This window comes from Triturus cristatus, chromosome 10 (assembly GCF_964204655.1).
Source record: "Triturus cristatus chromosome 10, aTriCri1.1, whole genome shotgun sequence".
Lineage (NCBI taxonomy): Eukaryota > Metazoa > Chordata > Amphibia > Caudata > Salamandridae > Triturus > Triturus cristatus.
Window position 1 is genome coordinate 897,515,323 of NC_140593.1, and position 26,765 is coordinate 897,542,087.

General features: G+C 47.2%; 1 protein-coding gene across 2 annotated transcripts in view; it reads left to right on the forward strand.

Annotated features, from left to right (window-relative positions):
• The window catches only part of DHX30 (DExH-box helicase 30), a 574,174-nt gene that overhangs the window by 514,426 nt on the left and 32,983 nt on the right, over window positions 1–26,765 (forward strand). For both annotated transcript variants that reach the window (XM_085628644.1, XM_085628645.1), the window contains one exon: window positions 6,054–6,193. In XM_085628644.1, coding sequence (XP_085484770.1) covers window positions 6,054–6,193 — 140 coding nt within the window. The remainder of the gene's footprint in view (window positions 1–6,053; window positions 6,194–26,765) is intronic.

The window sequence follows — 26,765 nt, forward strand, 5'->3', positions numbered from 1 at the left end:
AGGAAAAGAGTAGGATTTGCCATAGTGTCTCAAAAACACATAACATAAATTAATATGTATCGCTCCTATGCAATTTTAACTTAAACAAGGCAGTTAGGCGGGATTCTACCATGGGTCCTATGTTCAAAACTTGGAGAGGAGGTTCTTTCTTATTTGCTGTTTGCTTATGATTCTGTCCTGATTTCCAAGACAGATAATGGGTTTTGTAACTTACTAATGGCATTTTAACTTCATTGAATCAGGAAGAAAATTTTAATTTACATGTCTCAACCAGTGGCCTCTCAAGCACTTTGTTGACAGCCTCTCAAACTTCTTCTAGCATAAAATTCTTGAGATTGAATTGGTTGTTGAGATGAACTGAACGACCTTCCTTCGTCAGATATGCAAAAAAACTTCTAATCTCTGACAGATCAGGCTCCTTCTAATAGTTTATTAGCCTTCTCAACAGTCATAACTGACAATCTACTTTCCAAATGTCGTAACCTCACTTCTGTTTCAACTATGTACTCCGCCTATTCCCAAGCATTATGAAGTGCTAGTGGCTGTTTTTGTTAATCTTATATAACTGCTCTTCTTGATGTATCTGTTGAATATTGAAGAAGTCCTCCATCTTGAGAAAGAGTAATGGTTTATCCTTTTGTTGAAAACTACAACCTGTATCCCACAATTTCTTTCATTTACTGTCCAATCTCCATGTTGCCTTTTGTGGCTACAATTACTGAAAGCTTTGTCAGTTCTTAGCTAACGAAAATTGTGGGGGCCAGCATATCGTGAATTATGCTTAGCCCAGCTTCTGCGCATCAGAGCACTGAAATGGTTCTGGTTTAAGTAGCTGATCGGATTTGTAAGATCATGGAACTGCTATTTTAATGTTACTTGATTGTGTGCCGCCTGTGAAACAGTGTCTCACTACATACTGATTCAACAGTTGGAGAACACTGGGGTCAGAGACTGTGTTCTTAAATGACCAACTCCTTTTTTAACAGACAGTTCTGAAGCAATATTATAGATATTGTTAACCTCAGACTTTAAAGAGGTAGAGTGTGGAGTGCCTCAAGGGACGGCTTTTAGTCCCATTATGTTTAATATCTATTTTGCCTCCCTTACCACGCTAATCCACTACTACAGGATTTCCTTTTGTTCTTCTGCTGCCAATAAGCAACTAAAGGGGAGAGGATGTGGCCTAATGGTTAGATCTGTCAACCTCGAAGCTGGGGAACTGGGTTCGAGTCTCGGCAGGGATGCTCAACATCCCGTGATTCTGGGCAAATCACTTTATCTCCCTGTGCCTAACAAAAAAATGAATGTGTTAGTCTGTAACACAACTAGTGTTCATGTAAAGCGCTCTGATATCTTCGGGTCAAGTTCGCGCTATATAAAACAAAAAAATTATTCACCTTGACTGTTCTGCTAAAGGTTATGTAATCAGCATAAAGACTGTCTACGCTCGGTCATAATTTGGATGACCACATACTCAGTTTACCTCAACACAAAAGAAACTTTGCTATTGCTTTTCAGCTGTTCTCCATGTGGTGACCTTTCATACTGGGAATTACTGTCATTCTCCATTGATACTGTTAAAAATGTAGGAATCATTTTTGATTTGGATCTTTTATTTAAAAATCAGATCAATAAATTATCATCCAATTGCTTTCTCATCTTGTACATTGAGAAATATTCTACCACTTCTACCTGAATCTAGTAGGAAGGCTGTTATCAAGGTGGTTGTTAGCTTGTGGCTTGAATACTGTAGTTTACTATACTTGGGCCTCTCTACTTATCTGTTTGCAAGATTACAACGCATTCAGGATGCGGCAGCCCGTTGAATACTTGACCTCAGTGAATATACACATATTTCAGTACAGCTAAACTATTGACATTAGCTCCCTGTTAAGAGCCATGCCTGTTTAAATCACTGACTCTGTCACAAAACTTGCCATCTTTCTCTGACACACACTCATTTCTCACAAAGTCTCCTTAAGCCCTACGCTTCTTTAAGATCTCAGTCTGCAGACTGGGGAGGGTGTGCTTTCCTGGTTTGCACCTGCTAGGACATGAAATTCCCTGCCGGCTGATCTTATAGCCATCTCTAATTTACTCATTTTTAGGAAACACTTAAAAACTCATCAATTCTTATGTGTTTAGTCCCTTTTTATTATCTCTACTTCTGGAATTGTTCTTTTAGCGCCAGGATGCCTTTTGGGTAGTTTTCACACTTTATAAATTACATAAATAAATTCTAAATTACATGAATAAGACCAGCTAATGAAAATGACTTCCAGTTGGGTGACATTGGGATTAAGGTGGGAGGTCTGCTTCAAAGGAAAAAATCTTAAGAGGTTGTTGCAGAATTTAGTATTTTGGAATTTGGAGCTGCAACATGTGGCATATCTTTCAAAGTATTGAATAATCAACTTATTTTATTAAGTACTCTGAGTAACTGAAAACCTATGGAGGAGGCTGGCTTAGTATATGGTGCACACTTATTCTAGTGATGCACCTTGGACTATTCAAGGCAAGCCTTATGGTGATTTTAGTGGTTTTTGATGACCATAGAAAGCTCTCATAGTGGTAGCTGTGGAGAGCAGCCTTCAGGTTTATCTTGAAGTGTAAAGCAGCTTGTTTTACCAGCTTAATCCGTAGTGTAAATTAGATGAAAAGAAAGCACACAGTGTTTAGCAAAAATTAGTCTATTTATTACAACACACTATCACATTGGTAAATATCCTACCCTGAGACATCAACACAATACACAAGCTTACTGCAAATACAATCAGGTAAGTAGCACAAAATACAGTGGTCTCCAGGGGAAGACAATACTATTTACCAAAAAAAGTGGAATGCGAACTGCAAAGGAGAACTGGACTTGGACGAGAAGACCCAGAGGAGCCAGGGACATAAGGAACCACCTCAGGTAAGTACCCAGGAACCCCACGGAGTCTGTTTGCAGAGTAGGAACACAGCCACATACCCAATGAAGAAGTCACATTGCAGTTTTGAAGGAGGACCCTTCTGTGAGGACCCTGAAGAATTCCTTTGGAGGACAGCAGATTAGAGAGCCACCCCACCCATGTATGCCTCGGGAACCAGGTTACCCACTACACCAGGGAAGCCAGGTGCACAGGATTGAAGAGATGTCAGAAACCTCTGTACACGACAATGGAAGACCTAAATGAAAATGCCTCTGTAGAAGACGGTGAAGGAGTCCAGTGGAATCCAAGGGTGGATTCTGGAAGTGAAGAACCTCAAGCAGAGGGGACAGAGTCTGACACTCGGAGGTGACCCAGAGGCACTGAGACACAATGCCCACCAATGTCGGGAGGTTCAGAAGAGTCGACGGTGACCTTGTCACTGCAGCTGTGAGGACTATAAGATGCTGAGGAAGTCCAGGAGCTGTGCACGAGCTGTCTCACACCACATTTCGTTGACTAGGTGGTTGGTGTCAGGTGGGAGAACCAACAAGCCTTGGTAGCCACAACTGGCGTGGAAGACGAAAAAAGAGCAACGTTGGGACCAGCAACGTCCAAGGGACTCACCAACAGCTTGGGAGTCCATCATCCCCTTTGGTATCGCTTTGGGAGTCGGAGCAGGCCCATAGCAAGCAGGGGAGCCAACTGAAGCAGTACAAGACCCTAGGAGGATCCACAGGCTGAAAGCACAGGAGTTGCAACGGAGCTTCGAGAAGCTCACCAAAGGTGCAAACAGACGATGCAGAGGATGCGGTGGGAATGCTGATCTTGGAGGGAAAAGATGCTGGAGGCTGGAGCTTCTTGTAGTCCAAAGATGTCTGGAGTACTGAGCTAGCAAGCCTTGGCAATGGCAAGTCAGCGTGGTGCACAGGGGTTTGCTCCCATCGTTTCCAATGAGGGATACTGGCCTCAAAATTGCAGAAAGGAAAGGTCAGGCCTCAATGGAATTGCAGAACCACCACCTGTGTTGCTGAGCCTCAGGAAGTCCATAGGACGACAGAAACAGCAGACTGGTCAGCTTTGTTGCGGTGCCTGCAAATGCAGGGGAGTGACTCGTTCACTCTAAGTAAGCTTTTTCGGTTGTCCTAGATGCCCAATGGGCTGTTGAAGAACCTGGCAGAAGCACAGACACAGACGGCGAAAATGACTTGAAGGAACAGCGAGACCAGGAGCTGACTTTTTACCAGCTCGTGTCCACATTGTGCTAATCTTTTTTTCCTATTAATGAGCACAGTGGGGAAGTGTTACTGACGGATATCCATATCTCAAATTCAAAATTGTTGTCAGTGAATTGTATCTGGACTGAGCTAAACCCAGTCAGCTGCAAACTTTGCATATTAAGGTAAGACAAGACACACTCATTTTGAGACGGACAGTAGACGGACTAGGTAGATAATGCCAACCTGCAATTTTACTTTGGGGGATTTAAAAATGAATAGCATTTTCTGTCATCTCCTCATTTTTTCAGAACATAGAGCAGTCTGGTCTAATGTAAATCATTGTGATGGCATAATCTGACAACTATGTGGGGATGAAGGGTGGAGCACAATCTTCCTGAATGATGCCTACAACAACTGTGTAAGAGATGATGTGTAGATGGAAATGGAAAATAATTAAAAATGTATTTAAAAAAAAAAAAAACATAGAGCAGTCTGGTTAAAACCCATGTTTATCCTCCAATTATTATGTAAACTCTTTGCTGTTATGTAATGCAATTCAATACAGCTAACTACATATGGCAAGCCTGGAGACTAAGGGCCAAACCTTGCCATTGACATATTAGGGGTTCCTGTGTAGTATGTTTTATTTTAAGAATCTTAGGTATTTCTCTCCCAGATAGCTATCGTGGCGATGTCTTTTAGTTTATTGAACGATATAGTTTTTGTATCGTGCTTGAGGTGGTTTGTTCTGAATAGTAATTTAAAACAATTGCATTAAATATATTAGGGAATGATTTAAAGTACATTTTTTGTGTTATATGAAAGAAATAAAATGAAAAATTAAGTGAAACAAACAAAGTTAGACCTTATGATTTTACATAAAAACAGGTGGGATTGGACAACACACGTGTTTACAATCATAGTTTTACATCGATAATCTGTAGGGATGTGGCTTAGCTACTATTAATTTATCCAGCAATCGCAGGAAAGGTGAATTTTAGGTTTTGTATTGAAACAGACATGGTCTGGGGCTATGTGGAAGGCACCTAGATGGTAACACACTGTTAGCTACTAGAGTAGTTAGAGTATTTGGGAAGATATAGCAGTTGAAGTAGGAGAAGGTGCCTTCTTGCCCCTTTGCTGCAATCACAATAAACCTATATTTGACAGTCGTCGCTGTTGTATGGAGGAACTGTTGAAATATGGAAGCTGTTAGTTTGAAGTGAGAAAGAGCCTGTATATCCTGCCAGAAATGGCCCTCATAGGGATCGGTTTGGGGCGGGTAAGCTGATAGTATAGCATTCAAGCAAATAAAATCTTAAATGTGGACCACATTATTTGATTTTTTTCACAGTATTTGTAGTTCTTCATTGGGTTGTCTGTTGGGAATTGGGTTCCAGACTTACAAACTGGCATTCTGTGATACAGTATTCAACTTTTGATTTGGATAAAGTACACTAAATGCTTTGGTTTCTGTCATTTAAATGTTGTAGAGAAAATACCACAGTACACTTTAACCTATATCTAGTTTGAGGTTTACTTTGGCTTTATCATTCAGTATTTTATCACTTTCAATCCTTCATTTAGTTACTTCGTTGCAGTGGTCTTTTGTTTCTTCTCTGGCGAATTTCCTTAGTGTGTCAATCCAATGATGTTCAGCTTTTCTTCAGTTGATCCATGCCTGGAAAACGGAGGGAATCAAATTAAAATCCATAAAATGACAGAATATCAAGGTGTTTAATAGAAGTGCTAAAATTAAACCTAAACTGAGTGGCAAATCAGTTTTAAATATGGTTATGCTAAAAGGTGGAACCTTGTGTCGTTGGCCTGGGTTGCAGGCAGGCTGTATGGACCGGACTGTCCTTTTCTGCCACCACATTCCAAGTCTCTTCAATTAACAAGATTATCTGTTGCTTCTTTTCAGGGAAGTACAAAGCATGTGGAGTCCCTGGATGACATACTTCATGGCGGTTAAGTCGAACGGAAATGTGTTTGTCCGCGATTCTTCCATGGTGCACCCACTGGCAGTGTTGTTAATGACTGACAGCAAAATCAATGTACGAGGTGAGTCAATCAATCAATCAAGCATTTATATAGCGCACTACTCGCCCAGAGGGTCTCAAGGCGCTGGGGGAGGGGGGGTCCGCTACTGCTCGAACAGCCAGGTCTTGAGCTGCTTCCTGAAGGCGAGGTATCCTGGGTCAGGCGGAGGTGGGTCGGGAGGGAGTTCCATGTCTTGGCGGCGAGGTAGGAGAAGGACCGTCCCCCTGTGGTGGCTCTTCGGATGCGGGGGACGGCGGCAAGGCCGTGGCCGGTCGATCGAAGCTGGCGTTTGGGTGCGTAGAAGTTGAGGCGGCTGTTGAGTTATCCTGGGCCTTGGTTGTGTAGGGCTTTGTGTGCGTGGGTGAGGAGTCGGAAGGTGATCCTCTTGTTGACCGAGAGCCAGTGCAGGTCTCTCAGGTGTCCGGAGATGTGGCCGCGACGGGGGATGTCCAGGATGAGTCGTGCAGAGGCGTTCTGGATCCGCTGGAGTCTCTTCTGGAGTTTGGCGGTGGTTCCGGCGTAGAGGGAGTTGCCGTAGTCCAGACGGCTGGTGACGAGGGCCTGGGTGACAGTCTTCCTGGTCTCGGTGGGGATCCACCGGAAGATCTTACGTAGCATGCGCAGAATGTTGAAGCACGACGAGGAGACGGCGTTGACTTGTCTGGTCATGGAGAGGGAGGAGTCCAGGATGAAGCCCAGGTTGCGTGCGTGGTCTGTTGGTTTGGGTGCGCTGCCTAGGGCGGGGGGCCACCACGAGTCATCCCAGGCGGAGGGTGTGGATCCCAGGATGAGGACTTCCGTCTTGTCCGAGTTTAGTTTCAGGCGGCTGTTCTTCATCCATTCGGCTACCTCTTTCATCCCTTCGTGAAGGTTGGCTCTGGCGGGGTCGTTGGTGAGGGAGAGAATCAGCTGGGTGTCGTCGGCGTAGGAGATGATGTTGAGGTTGTGCTGGCGTGCGATGTCTGCGAGAGTGCTCATGTAGACGTTGAAGAGGGTTGGACTGAGCGAGGAGCCTTGAGGAACGCCGCAGATGACTTCGGTGGCTTCAGATCTGAACGGGGGGAGGCGGACTCTCTGTGTCCTTCCTGTGAGGAAGGAGGTGATCCACTCCTATGCCTTTTCCTGGATTCCGACGTTGCTGAGACGCTGCACTATTGTACGGTGGCAGACAGTGTAGAAGGCCGCGGAGAGGTCTAGGAGGATGAGGGCTGCTGTTTCTCCGTTGTCAAGCAGTGCTCGGATGTCATCGGTGGCTGCGATCAGGGCGGTCTCGGTGCTGTGGTTGGCCCGGAACCCAGACTGCGAGAGGTCGAGGGAACCGTTCATCTCGAGGAAGGCGGCCAGCTGTTTGTTGACGGTCTTCTCGATGACTTTTGCAGGAAACGGGAGCAGTTAGATGGGGCGGTAGTTCTTGAGGTCGGTGGGGTCGGCTGATGGCTTCTTTAGTAGAGCTGTGAGTTCGGCGTGCTTCCAGCTCTCCGGGAAGGTGGCGGTGTCGAAGGAGGAGTTGATGATGTCCCGCAGGTGGGGTGCGATGACAGCGTCGGCCTTGTTGAAGACGTGGTGAGGGCAGGGGTCGGTAGGAGATCCGGAGTGGATGGAGTTCATCGTGCGGGCGGTGTCTTCGGTGCTGATCGGGGTCCAGGCACGGAGGGTGGTGGTGGGGGACGGTGGTTCGATCGTGGCGTGCATCGGTTGAGTGCTGAAGCTGTTGTGTATGTCAGCGATCTTGTTGTGGAAGTAGGAGGCGAGGGAGTTGCAGAGGTCTTGCGAAGGGGTAATGTCGTTGTTTCCGGCGTTGGGGTTGGAGAGCTCTTTGACGATGGTGAAGAGTTCCTTGCTGTTGTGTGCGTTGTTGTCCAGTCGTTCCTTGAATGCGGTTTTCTTGGTGACGTGGATGAGTTGGTGGTGTTTTCGGGTGGCGAGCTTGAGGGTGGTCATGTTGTCTGGTGTCGGGTCTGTGCGCCATGTTCTCTCGAGGGCTCGGCAGTTCTTCTTGGAGCTCTTGAGTTCGTTGGTGAACCATGGGGCTTTCTTGCTAGCGGGTCTGCTAGGCGGGGTCTTCAGAGGGGCGAGGTCGTCTGCGCAGTTGCTGATCCACTTCGAGAAGTTGATGGCTAAGTCACGGGCTAAGTTGTAGAGAGATAAAGTAACAGACTGTGATACTGGACTTGGGTGCATTCACCAGTGGTTCTTAAGTTCTTAATTCCATGGACCCCTGGGGGTCTGCAATGCTACTCACTACTGTTTAAAAAACTAAATATTTGCAGAATAGTGCTCCATAGTACAGACGTGGGTGCCGAGTCAAACATGCCTTTAGAAGGCACTTTGAAAGTGTGCCACAAAAAGGTGGTGCACTCTCAGTGCGCCTTATAAATGCAGCCCTCTAAAGAGATGAAAGGGGGTCCCATGGACCCCCCAGACATTCCCTTACAGGCGGGTGCAGTCACTCACTTCTCCCACCTGCAAGTGTATCTCTAATCCCTTTTTAAAATTGCAGGCTAGTTGCCGCCTTCACGGAGAAACACAGAGCAGCTTTAAAACTGCTGCTCCTGTATTTCTCTTTAATGCGCTTTCCTGGGGTCAGCATGAGTTCATGGCTGCCCTAGGACAGCGCATTCTTCCTGCTAGGGTGCACATTCCATATTGGCACCTGGCGCACCTGCTTTAAGGTGCACCGTGGTGCAAACATTGAAGTGTGCCCTATATGTAATACGGGCCCAGATCTCAGTGCCAGTGCTCTGACCCCTAAATGTGTATGTTTAATTAGCTTATACCCGATTGGCATAAGTTAACTTACTTATAAGCTCCTAATGTGTGGTTCCTGGGGTACCCAGGGCCTGTAAGTTAAATTGTCCCCAATGAACTGCAGCACTTATTGCACTACCAAGAGTGTGACAATGTAAAACATGTCTCCTATTCTGACACTGGTCGAGCAGTTCTAAACTGCTAACTCGACTTTGTCATTTAAACTCATAGAGTCCAGATATATATTTGTATATCACCCCTAGTGTAGGCCTGTCAAGCCTTAAGACAGGTTGCTGTATATTAAAAAGTAGGACATGTGTTTTGTGCGTCCTAACAGTAAAACCCCAAACTGTCTTTTTTTACTGTGGAAAGGCTAGTAAGCAGCTCCATTGGCAAGTTCAGGGTTCTATGCTGATATCTCAGCTGTGCTATCTTCTGAATGGACTACTAAAGTTAATACTTCAGGGTATCAAAAGAATCGTTACTGTAAACCCGACTTGATGCCCAATTCAAATTTAATGTAACTTTTGAGTAAAATGCAGCTTTAGAAAGTTGCTTCTCTGTTCTCTGTTGCCCAAGTTTTTCAGTGTGCATTTGCAGATGCTGGCCACAAAATTGCCTTCTTCCTTCCTTGGGAGATTTGTGATTGACTCCCAGGAAAGGAAACTTTAGAGGCCTGCCATTGGAAGGGGTTTTTACCTCTCCCTGGCAGGAAGCCCAAAGAGAGTGCGGGCCGAAAATGTGAGCTTTAAAGGGGAAGTCACCTTCGAAGGACAGATGGTGGACACATACAAGAGAGGCTGCTCTTTTGTTCTGGTAGACAGGTGGTTAGCGTGACAGAAAAGGGGAAATGGTGACCAAACCAATTTTCCTGTGAGTGTAGCTGCTAGATAGCCACACCTTTAGGCTGGGCTACCAAGCTCCACACATCGAGAGAAGTGTTCTGCCATCTTGGGAGTGGGTAAAATATTATACTCTGGGATAGCTAGATACCACACATTGCAGGACGTCGTCTTTAGGTGGGAGGGGACCTGGTAGCCCATTGGCTAGTAGGCCTGCATCCCCTGAGGACATGTGTGCATAAAAGTGGCAACCAGACCTCATATCACATCTCTACTGGAGAGAATACCGAAGGACTGCCTGGATCAAATAGGGAGAGGCTGCACCAAAGACTGAACTGCACCTGCTGATCCTTAGGCCTGGTGCCCTGCTCCAGGAAAGTTGTCCCCGAGCCCCAGATGGAATAGGTGAACTAGGAGTCAGTTGGCCGACTTCATGTTATAACTTCAGGGCCACAAAATCTGAAGAAGCCGCCTTGATGAGTTGGTACTCATCACCAATGACTGCTGAAGTGCAGCCTGGGAGAACAAGTCCTGACAGTCAAAGTTGCACCGGAGTCTGCAGGAACCACTGTTTTCGTTGTGACTCAAGACCAACTAGTTTTTGGCTGTACTTCAGCTGGATATCGACCCATGGCGAAAGTCAGACCATGGTGTTCATTGAACCGAAGAGTAGCCCTAGGAAGACCCTGTCAACCGGATCAGCATCCACAGCATATTGGCATCCTGTATCTCTTACATCAGGCCCACTCCATTGATGTCTATGGTGGTTAACCAATAAAGCATGTAACTGGACTGGAGACTGCTTTGACTGCAAGGTAACTCTCATCCTAAGCTTTGCTGGTCCGTTTGACTTGCCCCGTGCCAGAGCTGGTCATCCAAAGCGGGCCGGAGTAACTGAGCGCAACTTTACAAACTTTTTCCGAAGTAACCGCTAACTACGGTATTTGCCAGTGCTTGTTTGCAATTAGAGTGAAAAGGCATGCATTTACGACTTGCTTAATAAGTTCTATCTCTGTAACCCTCTGGTGGATTTTTTTTATGTCTAAAGATTTATTTTAAAAAAGTTTTATTTTTATAAATTTGTAACGGATTTCCTTTGTGTTGTATTCCATTCGTTTTCAATTGTTTTGGTACTTCTAAATGCTTTGCACTTGTTCCTTTGTTAAAGCCTGACGGCTCAAAGCCACAGCTACCCAGGGTTGAGCTAAGGTTTTTACAAATGAGCCTGACGGGACCAAAGACAGGTTTGTGCATTTTAGTACACGGTGAAGTCGAACAGACGCACCATATAATAAACAGCATTTCCTCACATACCTTCAGTACGCCAACATCACCCCTCCAGCCAACATCTAGAATCTTCCCTGTGAAACATTATTCTGATGTTCCACGATGTTCTAATTAGAGGTACAACAAAATTAAACAGACAATGATGGTTGAGGAATGTCTAAAGTCGTGTTATTCTTGAAACGCTTCAGCCAAGGGCACCTCCAAGACCTCCTTTTCCAGCTCTGTTAGATACTGCAGAGAAAAATGTCTTAATCCAGCTACTGTGAAAGCTGCTACTCACTGACTTCTAAAGAAGTATAAGTCTCCCCAACAAGACCCTAGCTTCCTTAAAAGTAACCCTAAGCCTGACTCCATCAGTGTAATGGGTCAGAAGAAAACATGAAGTGCTGTATTTATTCCGTTGAACTCTCAGCAACAGCATATTGTCATGGAATATCATTAAAGATATAATCAGGGCTCCATTTATCCTCTTTAAATCCTGACAGAATCTCATTAAGGAGATCCTCGAGGCTTTGTTTATCCTCTTTTAATACCTGAAGAACAGTTACAATTCCAAATTTACTTTTCCCAGGTTCAACCCACTTCGGACAACAAACCAAAGAAGAGATGGTTAATATGAAGCGGCCTGAAAAGTGAAACAGAAAAATAAAAATTTGTTGTCTAAGAGAAACAGAAAAAATATTTAAACCTCAATACAAGCCAAGACATAGATGGTATTACTGTTAGAGCAGAGGTCTTCAAACTTTTTGATGCCGAGACCCCCCTGTCCAAATCTTTTAGGCTTAAGGACCCCCTCCTGACAAAAATTTCTAGAATGTGGGCCTCCTCATCATTGCCAACTATCGACAACCATAAACGCCATTAATTTCCACAGCAAATTATTTATACATTGGGGAAATATATTAAACAGTGTTTAGCAAACCAAAGGTCAGTGGTTGGGGGCGTGGTCAAAGGTGTGGCTAAAAACAAAGGGCCTCATTTATGAGGCATTGGCGAAGGGCGCTGCCCTACGCAAATGTGAAAGGGCAGGAATGCACCTTATTTATGAAATATGGTGCATTCTTGTCCTTTCCCCTCTATGTTGGCACACAAATTGCTGCCTAGCGCCAACATAGGCAGGAAGGTTTTTGTGCAGGAAGGAGGGGTTTTCCTCTTTTCATGTGTGCTGCAAAATAAAACACACATGGAAAGAGGAAAAAACGAGGAGAAATGAAAACATTTCTCTTCGTTAATCATGCTGTGATGAGGCGTAAGGTTTTGGCACTGTCCCAGGTTTACATGGTTTTGTAAATCTGGGGCATCGTCAAAATCCATGGGCGTTCTTTGGGAACACCCACCGCAACGCCAGTGGAACGCCTACTTGACATAGAGTAAGGCAACGCAGCGACTTACGCTGTTTTGTCTTACTCCATATCTATGAGGCAATTCAAAGCCCCGCAGGGTGACTTTGTTTCGCCTCATATATAATTGAGAGGATTGTGCTACCGAAGCTTTAAAACAAAAAAAAAGAACTGATGCTCCAGCGGCGCAAGCCTCATAAATCAGCCCCACAATATTTTGATAGTTTTTTAGGTCTTTCACCATCAGGTAGCTACATATAAAATAACGGGTAGCTTAAATGAAAAATACATTTAAAAAGTTGTTACTCAGTGGGGAAATGCACTATATAGTACATTATAAAACCTCTATTATTTAACGCACTGCATGGGTCTGTGTGTAACCAGAGAGCCACAGAATGAAATTTGGTTGGTGCAGTTGAAAATAGTGACTTGTGTATTTTTAGTGCTATGAGGTCACAGCCTGTGCCAGAAAGCACTGTGAATGTTTAATTCATTATTTTATACTTGCATTACATACATTATAAGATAGACTGCTACAAAGTGTGCAAAGAGTTTTAAGATAAAATGGAGCTTCCAAAATGTAGATTTGTGTAATATCAGACCATAAGTAATGCATTTTTTCTTTTTTACACAACTGTCCCTTCAACACCTCCTCAGGGGTACTAAGCGCTGTGTAAATACAGTTATCATTAAAATCACACACTTCAGAGCCCGTTGCCAAACACCACACAAAAAAACACATCTTTGCCATCACAATGCTTGAAGTGATTCCAGCAATTAAAGTCAGAGTCACTCCCAAGCATCCTTACATTTGCAGATTAACTCCTAGCGTACATTTGCATTTCATTCAGGCAAGAAAGGCACCCTGGCATGAAGGCGTATTTGGAGGATTGTTTTACCTGTCTGCCGGGCCTCTTCGTTTTACAGCACATGACACTTAATCAACATCAGCTGAAGCATTTTTATGATCACAGTTGACTTTGTCCAAAAGGAAGAGTATGTTTTGTATTCCAGGCAAACGTTAGGTCTGGAAATGCGCGACCCCCATCCCAGGAGTCCCGGGCCCCCCTGGGGGTCGCGCCACACAGATTGAAGACCTCTGTATTAGAGGGTTCCCCAACAACAAACTCCCCATCCCCAGGGCAGATCCGCAACGGCTGTCCGTCCAAACACCTTACAACCTGGAAATTACGACCTTGACAAAGCTCCACCGGACTTCAAGAGGGCGTTGGGTGATAGGGGTAGGCAAGAACAGTCTAAGTCAGTTCCAACTGCTTCTCTCCAACAAAGGTGCGTCCAAGCGGAATGGAGGGGGCCCCAAGCCCATTCCACAAGAGTCTGGAACGTAATGTCAGCTCCACAATAACCTGTGATCAGGCCATCTCTGGCAGTTTCCACATGTCTGTATCAAGGAGCATCTACAGATACAAAAGGGACCCGTCCTCCAGTGGTAACCCCTGGACTACTGATACAGCCTTTCTCCAGTCATGTCGTCTCCACCCCCCTGCCAAACAACAGCAAGTGTTCACAGATTCAGCATCAACAAGGGCCTCAGTCAGGATATCCCCCCACCCCCCAAGTTTACTATTCTTTGGGCCACAATGTAGTTACCTGTCCCTGGGTGTTCACATTCTGTCGTTCGGCACATTTGCAGGTTAAACCAGCTCTTCAACAGACTGAGGGGTGACCACAGGGAAACCTTGCTTATCCACAAGCAAGCTCTCCGGCTCAGAGTCTGTAGCCTGCTCTCTCGAGTGCGATTCAGTGCCGGATTCCAGCCACATCTGGGAGGCGATGATTGCTGCTGCCTATATTGCCACGCCTCGTTCTTGCTCAGTCTGTTCTTCTGTGGGTTTCCAGGGCCCCCAAAATCCATAAGATGTCTCTGGTCCCCAGATCGGTGTCTGCGTCCAGGCACATCTTGCTGGGGTCTCCAGGAATGTTCCAGCCTTATAGTATTCCAGCCAATCTCACACTTCCCGAGGTTCCTCATAGAAGTGTGTGGCTCCGTCTAACATGATTTTCAGCTGCCTGGGAACATGAGTGTACTGTATACCCTCCTCCCTCCGTGCCTTTTTCATTTCCATGTCTGATGCCCTCTTGTATTGCACAGCAAGGGTGTAGTCGGGGAAATAGTGACCTTTCTATTCCAAACTTCATAGGGACGTTTGTTCATGGCATTCTGCAGGAGAAAAAAACACACAAGATGATGGACGGAATGTTGCACATTGGCAAAACATTCCCCCCCAGTCAAAGATCTGGGTTTAATCCATCGTTATTTTGCTCACCACGCCACCCCAGTTCACACATGGCCATATGCAAATCAGTCTTGACCCTGTGCCTCATGGGAACAGTCCAGCCCGAACTGCCAAGCCATGTCTTCCCTGGACCGGAATCAAGCATCCTAGGACCGGTTTCGGGGTTTCACCCCTCTTCAGCCAGGATAGCTTGACTCCAGTGGCGTAGTGAGCACGGGACCCACGTCTGGGCATACCCTTCCCACATAGGGTGAACAGTAAAACACACAAGATGATGGACGGAACGTTGCACATTGGCAAAACATTCACCCCCAGTCACAGATCTGGGTTTAATCCATCGTTATTTTGCTCACCACACCACCCCTGTTCAGACATGGCCATATGCAAATCAGTCTTGACCCTGTGCCTCATGGGAACAGTCCAGCCCGAACTGCCAAGCCATGTCTTCCCTGGACCGGAATCAAGCATCCTAGGACCGGTTTCAGGGTTTCACCCCTCTTCAGCCAGGGTAGCTTGACTCCAGTGGCGTAGTGAGCACAGGACCCACGTCTGGGCATACCCTTCCCTAATAGGGTGAACAGCAAAACAAACAAGATGATGGACGGAATGATGCACATTGGCAAAACATTCATCCCCAGTCACAGATCTGGGTTTAATCCATCGTTATTAAACGATGGATTTAGGCCCAGATCTCTGTACTGGGGTGAATGTATGACATTGTTCTGCATTCTGTCCATCAACTGTTGTTTTTGCATTTGTCACCCCGAGTGGGACAGGTATGCTCAGACCTGAGTCCCGTGCTCTCCATGCCACTGGAATCAAGCTATCCTGGCTGAAGATAGGTGAAACCCCGAAACCAGTTCTTGGATGCTTATTTCCAGTCCAGGGAGGACCTGGCTTGGCAGTTCAGGCTGTACTGTTCCCATGAGGCACAGGGACAAGACTGATTTGCATATGGCTGGGCTCAAACTGGAATGGTATGGTGAGCAAAAAAAACGATGGATTTAGGCCCAGTTCTCTGTACTGGGATGAATGTATGAAATTGTTCTGCATTCTGTCCATCAACTGTTGTTTTTGCATTTGTCACCCCGAGTGGGACGGGTATGCTCAGACGTGAGTCCCGTGCTCTCCATGCCACTGGAATCAAGCTATCCTGGCTGAAGAGGGGTGAAACCCCGAAACCAGTCCTAGGATGCTTGTTTCCAGTCTAGGGAGGACCTGGCTTGGCAGTTTGGGCTGGACTGTTCCCATGAGGCACAGGGTCAAGACTGATTTGCATATGGCTGGGTTCAAACTGGAATGGCATGGTGAGCAAAAAAAGGATGGATTTAGGCCCAGATCTCTGTACTGGGGTGAATGTATGACATTGTTCTGCATTCTGTCCATCAACTGTTGTATATGCATTCTGCAGGAGAATGTCACAATCTCGAAAGTAAAGGAGTTTGGCAACCGTGGACGGGGCGGCCTACCCGGAGGCGTAGGTTTCGCCGGTACTCTGAGCGCCCTCTCCAGAGCAAAGAATGGAGTCAGTTGGTTCGGTGCTATTTCACTCGTTAACCTGACCTCCATATAGGCCACCATGTCGCCTCCTTCTGTTCCTTCCAGAAGTTCCACAATCCAGGACCTACTTAATGGCAGCTGCAACATGAACACACAGTGTCTCACCAAAGGTAAGGCTGTCTGCACCTGTCCGTGTCTGGACCACATCCAGCATCAGAAACCCTGGTCCGATCACCACCCAGCAATACCCTGCAGCACTCCTTAGGTCACTAGACCCAAACTCCGTACCCCCAACTGCTGCTGTGCCACACCTCACACCACAGTACGATCTTTCGCCTGCACCCACTGCTGGTTCTCCAGCAGCCACCAAACCACCCACCCCACACAAATAATAAAAATATTCAACACCTCCTCTCAACAAACACCAGACAAGCACCAACAATGCCTACACCCCCACCTTGCACCACAAGCCACAGAAAACCTGCACATCAACACCCACTTGCATGCTTGCTTCTCAACACACAATCACTCAGCAAACACACAACTGACATATGGGGCATGTTGAGTAGAGAGACACCTAACATCCTCTTTATCACAGAGACCTGGCTCAACCCCTTATCGGCTCCCAACATCGCCATGGCAATCCCAGTGGGCTACAAGATCATTTGACATGACCGCCTTCACAAGCCAGCAGCAGGACTCGCTATCATCTACAAGGAGCTCCTCAAATACACAACAACCACAGAGAACACCACCCCATTCATGAAACACCTGCACTTTAAACTGCAAATCTCAGAAAACTGCACCCTGAACAGAACCCTCACCTACTGACCACCCGAACCACAAGCCACCTTTACCAGCCTCATCACCAACTTTATCGTTCCGCTCACCATGGACTCCAGAGCCTACATTCTCCTCTGTGACCTCAACTTTCACCTGAAAGACAAAAACCTCCCCTGCGCCACAGCATTTATTGAAAGCTTGAACAACATCGGACTCACTTAGCTCGTCCCAAAACCAATTCACACTGCAAAACACACACTGGACCCCATCTTCATCACAAGCGATGGCATGAAATAGAACTGCACCACACCGCTCCTATGGACCAACCACTCCATCACCCACTTATAAATCAACACGCCTCAAGTCAACAACCTTACCAAGTTCCGCCTTCCAAGCCGCAGCTGTGGCACAATCACAGAAGCGGACTAGTTCAACGCCCTCAGCACAGATCAACCTAGCACCACAGACAAACTCGACAAAGGCATCAACAACTTCAACAACTGAATAAAGAATTGTACAGACTCTCTTGCACCCATCACACCCAACAAGCATAGCAAATTATACTAGCTGGTACACAGAAGACCTCCGAAACACCAAACAACACTGTAAACAGCTAGAAAGGAAATGAAGAGCCACCTACACCACTACCAACAGAATCTACCTACATGGCTGCACTCAGACGCTATCACCAGCAAATAAGAGACACCAAGAAAAAAGCACTAGCGGACCGCATCCAAGGAAGATTCAACAGCTGCAAGAAGATCTTCTCGATCGTAAAGGATTTCACCTCAGCCACTGTCACCAACATCACTGCCTCACAACACCTTGCAACAACATATCTAGCTTCACCACAGCAAAATAGCAAATTGCAGAAATCAATGCCCTCCTCAAGAAGCCCACTGCCGACCCTAATCAACTGAGTAAATTCCTACCCACTCCCTGCCTCCCTATCGAGCCAAAGTGATTGAGAAGACCACCAACAAGTAACTTACAACCCACCACGACCTTTACCATCTTTTAGACAACACTCAATCCGAATTCAGAATGAGCCATAGCACTGAAACAGCACTCATTGTGCCACCAATTCTATTTGAATCATCCTGCACCGAGCAAACATGGCAGCCCTCCTCCTGCTCTACCTCTTTGTGGCCTTCGACACTGTCCCTCATCAAAAGACTCCATGAGATTGGCTAACAAGGATCCACTCTCAAATTGATCTGTTCCTTCCTCACGAAAACAACCCAAAGAGTCAGAATGCCACCCTTCAAATCAGAGACAAAGAAATTGATATTGGGAGTCCCACAGTGATCATCTCTCTGCCCCACCTTTTTCAGCATATACATGACACCGCTCGCAAACATCATCCGATCACGAGACATCACTGTCATCTCCTATACCGATGACACCCAACTCATCCTCTCCCTGACAAAACAACCACAGCCAGAACCAACTTCACCAACTGTACGACCATGATAGCAGACTGGATGTGAACCAACTGCCTGCAACTCAACTCTGACAAGACAGAAGTACTGGTCTGCAACTAGACCTACGCATGGGATTAAACCCTGTGGCTGTCGGAGCTAGGATCCATACCTACAGACCGTGCAAGAAATCTAGCCATCATCCTAGATGACAAGCTCAACATGACGGCTCAAGTCAACGCAGTATGCACTTCCTACTTCCACATCCTATGCATGCTGCAATTTTTTTTCCAATGGTTGCCTCAGAACACCAGACGTACTGTCACACAAGCACTCATCACCGGCAGGCTGGTTTGGCAAAACGTTTCTACACTGGAATCTCCACACAGCTTCTACACAGACTCCAGACCACTGCTGCAAGACTCATACTTGACCTCAGACGCCACTCTTACATCGCACAGCACCTCAGGAAACTTCCCATTCACAAGTGCAGCCAATTTAAACTTCTTACACACACATACAAAGCCCAAAACAACACAGGACCAGACTACCTGAACAGCAGTATACTCTTTTTCACCAACCCACCAGACAACTATGCTCTGTCTAACTCTTACTTGCACACGTTCCCTGCATCCACAAAAGCAAAACTGAAGGTCGCTCATCCTCCTACATTGCACTCAAGACATGAACGACTTCCCTCAACACATCAGAGCCTTCTGCTCACTTCTTGAGTTCTGCAGGAAGCTGAAGACCTGGCTCTTCGCATAAGCACCTTAAGTGCCTGAATACCTTTTTGCGAGATTAGTTCGCAATGCAAATCAATATCACATTACATAGCAATACATCTAGTACTCAAACCCTTCCTACCATCAACTCCTCCAAAGAAATGTAATTCAAACAGACAATTCCACAACAATGTATCATACAGCGGTGGCCCTTCTATTAGAGCGGAGCGCCGCCGCCACCACCCTCAAATAAAACGATAATAAAATGGGTTTTACACCTTTTTTATTCTTGTTTTATTTTAACCTCGGTGGACCCACCCCAAGACTCTGGCGGGCGGCAGCGTTCAAGTAAGTTATTTATTTATTTATTTAATTTTTTTAATTGCCCGTCCTCACACCTCCCTCCTCTAGCCCGCCCCCACTTTGGCAGGGGACAGACCATTCTTGTTATTATATCAACAAACAAGCTGGAACGAGATCAAGACAGATGTCAGTTCAAGCTCAGACAATGTGCCATTGAACAGTAGCAAGAAGATTGCCACTCATGGCATTTCATATCCCAGGAATAAATTGTGGAGGCAAATTTACTCAGTTGTTGTCATGAAGAAAATCATAAATTGGTGCTCAGGGACAAGATAATACAAGATATCTGAGTAGAATGAGGTACTCCATCATTAAATTTATATACCACGGCACAAAAGAAAAAATGCTGAGACTTTGCACCCAAGTCACTGGAACCAAAGTCAATGAGCAATGCCCTTTTGATCAGATGGTCGACTTACTTTGTTTATGGTTTTTCACTGATAACAATAGTGATTAAAAAGCGATGGAAACTGAACAGGAAAATGAATCTAGCTGATAGAGATATCTAGCCGCAGATTCCTTAACTAAGAATATCCTCCCGGCACCAGTCTGGTTCCGGAGATTTTTCAGCAGTACCTCTGCGTCCCGGGGGACATCGCTGCATGGCTCCGCCCTGACGTCGTCCATGGATATGACGTCAGTGGAGCCATATAATTCCACCCAGCGCGCTGACGTCAGTTTTCTTCTTTTCCGCGCCTGTGACGCGGATCCAGGAGAAGTGGTTCCTATTACATGTTTTAGTTTTTGAGGCTTACTCATGCCTTTTCGCGTCCGGAAACAGTGTGCGATGCCTTCGGGTTTCAAATTGTGTGAGACCTATACGCTGCAGATGTCGGCAACGGATCCCCACACAATCTGTATGTGGTGCTTAGGTGAGCACCACTACGAGGATTGCGATGCCTGTTGGAAGCTGAAGCCGAAGCCCCTGCGGGAATGTAGGATGAAATTGTTGTCTGCCCGGATGTCCCGTTCGGAGTCCAAGCGTCACCGGTCTCTGTCTTCCTCAAGTAAGCACAAGAAGTAGTCCTGGCGGCCGTCGGCCTCACGTGGTCGTGACGTCGATGCCCGCTACGCTCGGCCTTTACCGGACACAGCCCGCAACAGTCAACCTTCGCCTACCCCCCATTTCCTGGCGTTGGGGCGTCTGATGCAGCTGCAGCAGGAGATGTGTCCCTGAGTCGACACCAACCCACTCCGCAGTCTCCCATCGCGGTGGATGTTGGTCATCCGAGTCTCCATGGGCGTTTGTTGATGCGGCACCGTCTCAACGTCGTTCGATGCCGGAGACGGCCTTTCCTCCTCCTTTGCTAATGGTGGATGAGGCCCCAGGGGATTCATCCCCCCTAGTGTTGCCTACGCGTTCCTCGGAACATGTTGATGTGGAGCATCTGCTGGCCCTTGGGCATCCTCAGGCTACAAATCCTTTGGCTTTTGATGGACATGTTAGCCTACAACGTCCCCTAATTATGATCTGCTGTCGCCACCTAGAATGGCCATGGAGGGTAGTGCAGCGTTTGCACGAGTAGTTCACAAAGCTGCTGACATTTTACAGTTCCATCCTCCCTGTCTCTCTACCTTCCGATCCCCTGTTGGATCTGCTCCACCAGGGAAACGCGATGTTGAGTCCTTGCTGCCGTTTGGCACGTCGTTGTACGACATTCTTCTGGGAACCTGGGCGAGGCCCTCCTCGGGGGACCCTGTGGAACGTGCTATCGCACATAGTCATCGCCCGGCTCCAGATGACCATGTCTGTCTGTCCTTGGGCTCAAGGGCTTTTTGTCCAGGCAGCCTCAGATTCGCTGCCGTCGTCCTCTCCTCCGCTTCTCCCACCTACTGGGGAGTCTTGCTGGTTGGAGACATGTGGTAGACAACTGTTTGCACCCGCGAGCTCGGGCCTTCTGTCCTTGAACACGTCCTGCGTGTTTGCACGGGCTACTTTCGCATGCTGGGACTTGGTGTAACACCTCTTTTCCTCTCTTCCGGAAGGCCCTCGGGCTGACCTGACTCAGGTACTCCAAGATGGTCGTGAGCTGGCAAACGTTTCTATTCGATCAGCCATGGACCCCACTGACTCGGTGGGTTGGGCTATGGCCAGGTTAGTTGCTCTGTGTCGCCATGCTTGGCTGCGTGATACTCGTTTTCCTGAAAGTGTTAAGGAGCATCTCCGAGATTTGCCCTTTGATGGGGCTCATCTTTTTGATCGTCATGCGGACTCAGCGGTCTAGCGTCTCATGTCAAGCCTCCCGTAATTGACATTGTTTTAAGGCCATTGTTGCGGTCTTGTTTGCATTGGTTTCAGTATTGACACTGCTTTTCTCTGGTTTCCGTCTCTGGGTTCATGCTATTTCCCAGATGGACGGTACAGCTATTTCTGCCATTATTTTTGTCTCCTCTGCCTAAGAGCTAGTCTCAAGAGGTGTTCCCTTGCTTTTATAGGGATGTGTTATACCCTATGTGGGGTATTCATTGGTCATTGTATAGCCATTCTACCTTACACGGGAAGTGTTCTTCCTGGGTGGTGCGCGTATAATGCTCCAGGAACGGTTCTTCCTGGATGGTGTAGGTCCTTCCTGAGGATCTGGCGATGTCCTCTTAAGATTATCTTATTTCCCTCTGGGGAATTTTCCAATAGTTCATGCTGTGGGCTTCTCGCGATATGGTTTTCGCTTCTTCACGCTCTCCCTACTGTTGTGGGACTTCTCCTCTTGTACGTCTCACACGGGTAACGTAGTTCTCTTTGGAGCTTACATGGTGGCTTAGCACTCTCTTGGTGCTTACATGCTTTTCTTTTACGGTTGGTCCGTAGTGCTCTCCTGCCTCTGAGGATGTGGACTTCTCCAGAGTATTGTTGGGTTTACGCCACAACAGGCTTGTCCCGGCGTGTGTACGTCTTCATTTTTAGCCTTTAGCTGTCTCTCAAGCGTCTTGCTGTGTTTCTGCCCTCTGTTGCCTATCTTAGCTGTCTCAGCCGTCAGCCAGTGTCTCTTGTGAGCATGTTTTTCTGTTCCACTTCCGGAACAGTTTCTATCCGCTTTCAGTTCTGGTACGGTATGTGGGTACACACTAGGTACGTTCACAGGCACTGGGTGCTTGCTGGTCCATCTTGTGCCACAGCTTTGGCTGTGTTCTTATCTTTGTGGTATTGTCGGCTCTTCAATCTCTGGTGTTGGGAAACCCTTATGACCTTGGTCTTCCCTCTGCTCTTTGCCACGCAGGGGCTCAAGTCCCTCTGCTCCTGGTTTCTGCCGATGTTATCCTTGGAAGTCTCTCTGTTTCGAGATGCTCATGGTGAATTATACAGTGTCTGTGTGTGTGTGTGTGTGTGTATGTATATATATATATATATATATATATATATATATATATATATATATATATATGCTTCCAAATATATATGTATGTAATGTGCTGTGTTTCGACATATGCTATGTCCTGCTATTGTTCACATCGGTGCCGTTGGTACCTATTGTGCGGGCTTCTGTATTTGTCTAGGGCATACTCTTCGAATTTCCTTTGTCTTTCCAAAAAAATAAAAAAAAGACAATAGATATACATTTGCCCAGATTTTTTCTCCCTCTCCCTCTCCGTCTCTGTCTCTCTCTCTGTCTCTCTCTCTCTCTCCGTCTCTCTCTCTCTCTCTCTCCGTCTCTCTCTCTCCGTCTCTCTCTCTCTCTCTCTCCGTCTCTCTTTCTCTCTCTCTCCGTCTCTCTCTCTCTCTCCCTCCCCCTTCCCTTCCTTCCCTTCCTTCCCTCCCTCCCCTTTGACCATTGCACCCTTGTGTATGGCTGGTCAGTATGACTACCTGGTGATACGTTCTGTGTCTTTCTGCTGCCGCATGTGTGCTGTCCCTGCTCCACTTCATGGGATTTTACATGTGTGCGGTGTGGCTCCCACGGTCCACACTGTCTGCATGTGTGTATCCCTATTGTCCACATCCATGTATCTCCTTGTAGTCATGGTTTTGTATATCTCTACATGGGTGATATCTGTCTCTACACTCGTCACTCTTGGCATCCACTGTTGTGCATGCTCATTTTGTACGCTCTGACTCTGTCATGCTGTTTTGTCCTTCCTCTGAGACTTTTACTTTTTTCAGATCCATGGGATCCTGCACACCGTTTTCCGTTCTGGTTAATGTGATTTCCCTTCATCTCTTCCGGGACGGTGAAAGTCTTTTGCTGTCCTCTGACGGACTGTGGTGGCATTGCCTTTCCTTGTTCATGCTCCTTTTCAGAGCTTTAGGGGTCTAGTTCAGCCACGCTTGCTGTCTCCACTTGTTTTAGTCAATCTTTATTGACGTATTAGTTCTCTTTAGAACTTAGTGGGGTTCAGCCGCAGACCCTCCTCCAATGGGGTATAGCTTAAGTAGCTACTCTATGTTAAGAAATCTGCGGCTAGATGTCTCTATCAGATGGACAAGTTACTTACCTTCGGTAACAATGTGTCTGGTAGAGACACAGTCTAGCTGCAGATTCCTCAACACCCACCCTTCCTCCCCACTCTGCGAGGACCTTTTCAGATTGGGGTCTTACCCATTGGTCTTTCTACCAGTGGTTTCTGTTTTCATGCGTGTAAGTCTACTTCACATCCTTCCCAGGTCAGGACGTTTAATTCTGTTTTATCTGCTTCTTCTCTACCCATTCTCGCTTTGGGTGGTGGGCTCTCTTATCCATCCACGCTCTTGGACCCTGGTTCTTTTCCAGTGTGGAGATTGGTCATGTCCTTCGTCCCTCCCTCCCTCCCCTGGATACTTTTCTCCATTAGTTTGGGATCTATTTGACTATGCTACAAGTCGATTGGTCATATATATAGTATGTATGGTTGCACATTCTCTGTTGCAGAAATTTTGTCACTTGCCATAACAGTCATGTTGTTAAAGTCTTTTGTCTATTTCCATAGCATTCATGTGGTTGCAGACTGATTGTCGTTTACCAAAGCATTCCTTTCCATTGCTGTTTTGCCTCATAGGAGGGTATGGTTCTTCACTTGTGTGAGACTGTTTCTTGGGGCGAGTACTGTGCTCTCTCCCCTCCGTTACAGTATTGTTTTTCTTTGACATGCATTGTGATGCTTCTCATCACTTTATTCTTATTGTCATGGTTGCTTCAACGATTTTGAATCTTTTTCGGCAGACTGTTCCCACACTAACAGTTTTAGTAGTGGCTCCGCGTTGTGGCGTGGAAAGATTTCACAGTAGAAAAATTACATCAGTGCGCCGGGCGGGACATATATGGCTCCATTGACATCATATCCATCGACAACGTTGGGGCAGAGCCATGCAACGCCGCCCCCCCTGACACGCAGAGGTACTGCTGAAAAATCTCCAGATCCGGACTGGCACCTGGAGGATATTCTAAGTTAAGGAATCTGCGGCTAGACTGTCTCTCTACCAGATACATTGTTACCGAAGGTAAGTAACTTGTTCAATAGCACCAGACTGGCCAAGACAGTGGTGGTACCTAGAAATTCACCTTGCCTTCAGACAGCATAAATGACTACTGCTCAGACTGTATCTCCTATCCAGACTTCTGGTCCAAATACTTCATCCGACCCTTCAATCCTTGAATTTGGAAGAATGGCTCCTGTAATCCGAACTACATGGTCACTTGAACTTACCATCCGAATGTATGAATATTCTTATTCTACAAGGTCATGCTATGTCTTTAAATAGAAAAGATTTACATTTGGTGCCAGGACAACAGTCATGATCCAATTACTAGGCAAGAAAATGTCATCCTCCTATCCTCGCCGACCTAGAGGCAGCGGATCGAAAACTCCGCGAGCTGGAACTACGCCGCCCCGGGCGCCCTGAATTACAGGCACGCACGGCGGAGGCGAAGGAGGCGGTGGCGGCAGAGGTCGAACGGCTTCGCTGTTTTGACTACAAGGCCTATACGGTTCGGTCCATCGCAGAGGGGGATAGGTCGAGCTCGCTGCTGGCATGGCTGGCCAACCCTACGCGTCAGTCCTCACTGACGACGTCCATGCGCAAGGCAGACGGAACCGAGGTGTACACTCAGCCTGCGATTCTGAGCTGCTACCGGCAATATTACGAACGCTTGTACCGCAGTCGCTCTGCCCGAGACCCTGACCTGTTCGATAATTATCTACGGCCTCTAGAGATCCGAACAGTGGAGCAGGACGTGGCGAAAGCCCTGGGGTCCGACATAGAACTGGGAGAGATCCGTAGCGCCATTAAAAAGATGGCGAGGAATAAGACCCCGGGCCTGGACGGCCTTCCTGTGGAGCTTATGCTGATCTCCTAGCCCCTAGGTTGTTGATAGTATACAGAGAGGCGAAGAGGCTTGGGCGACTCCCGGGCTCGATGGGCGAGGCATTGGTGGTCCCGCTCCTCAAGCCCGGAAGGGACTCATCCGATCCGGGGTCTTACCGTCCCTTATCAATGCTGACGGTTGACTATAAAATACTGAGCAGCATCTTGGCCTCGAGGCTACTAGGACACATGAGCTCCTTGGTACATGAGGACCAGGCTGGCTTTATCCCCAGGCGTAACACGACCATGAACATTCGCAGGTTGTTCCGCTTGCTAGGGGAACCGCTTGTGGACGCCCCGTGCCCGGTTGTCTTATCGGTAGACTTAGAGAAGGCTTTTGATAGCCTGGAATGGGACTACCTTTGCACTGTGCTACGGAGGTTCGGCCTCGGTGAGGGCTTCATCAGATGGACCAGGGTTCTGTACGCCTCGGCATCGGCCAGGGTTCGGGCGGGACCGCTGATTTCCTCACAATATCCGGTGGAGCGAGGCACGAGGCAGGGATGTTCGTTATCCCCACTTCTCTTTGCGCTGGCGGTGGAGCCACTTGCGCTGCATCTCCGGTCGGGAGCCCATTACACGGGCCTGTGGACTCCTTCGGGCCCGCACTACATTTCGCTGTATGCAGACGACCTGCTGCTCTTCCTAGAGGACCCGCTCGCTGCCTTACATGGAGCTGCGACGGCGCTCACGGAGTTTGGGGAGGTCTCGGGCCTCCGAGTGAATTGGACTAAGACCTGTCTTTTCCCGGTTCGCAGGGGCACCCCTACCCCTGCTCTAAGTAGGGAGATTAGATGGGAACCCGACTGCTTTAAGTACCTGGGGGTGTACGTCTATCATGAACCTTCTGACCTCCTGGATGGGAACATTGCCCGCGGCACTCGAGCACTTCGAGGCAGTATGGACTTCTGGGCCACGCTACCGCTCTCGGTGGCAGGGCGGATTGCTTTGCTTAAAATGGTGGCGCTTCCCCGGTTGTTATATTATTTCCGGACACTACCGATCTGGGTCCCACCGGCCACGTTTCGACTATTACGATCAATGATAGTCGG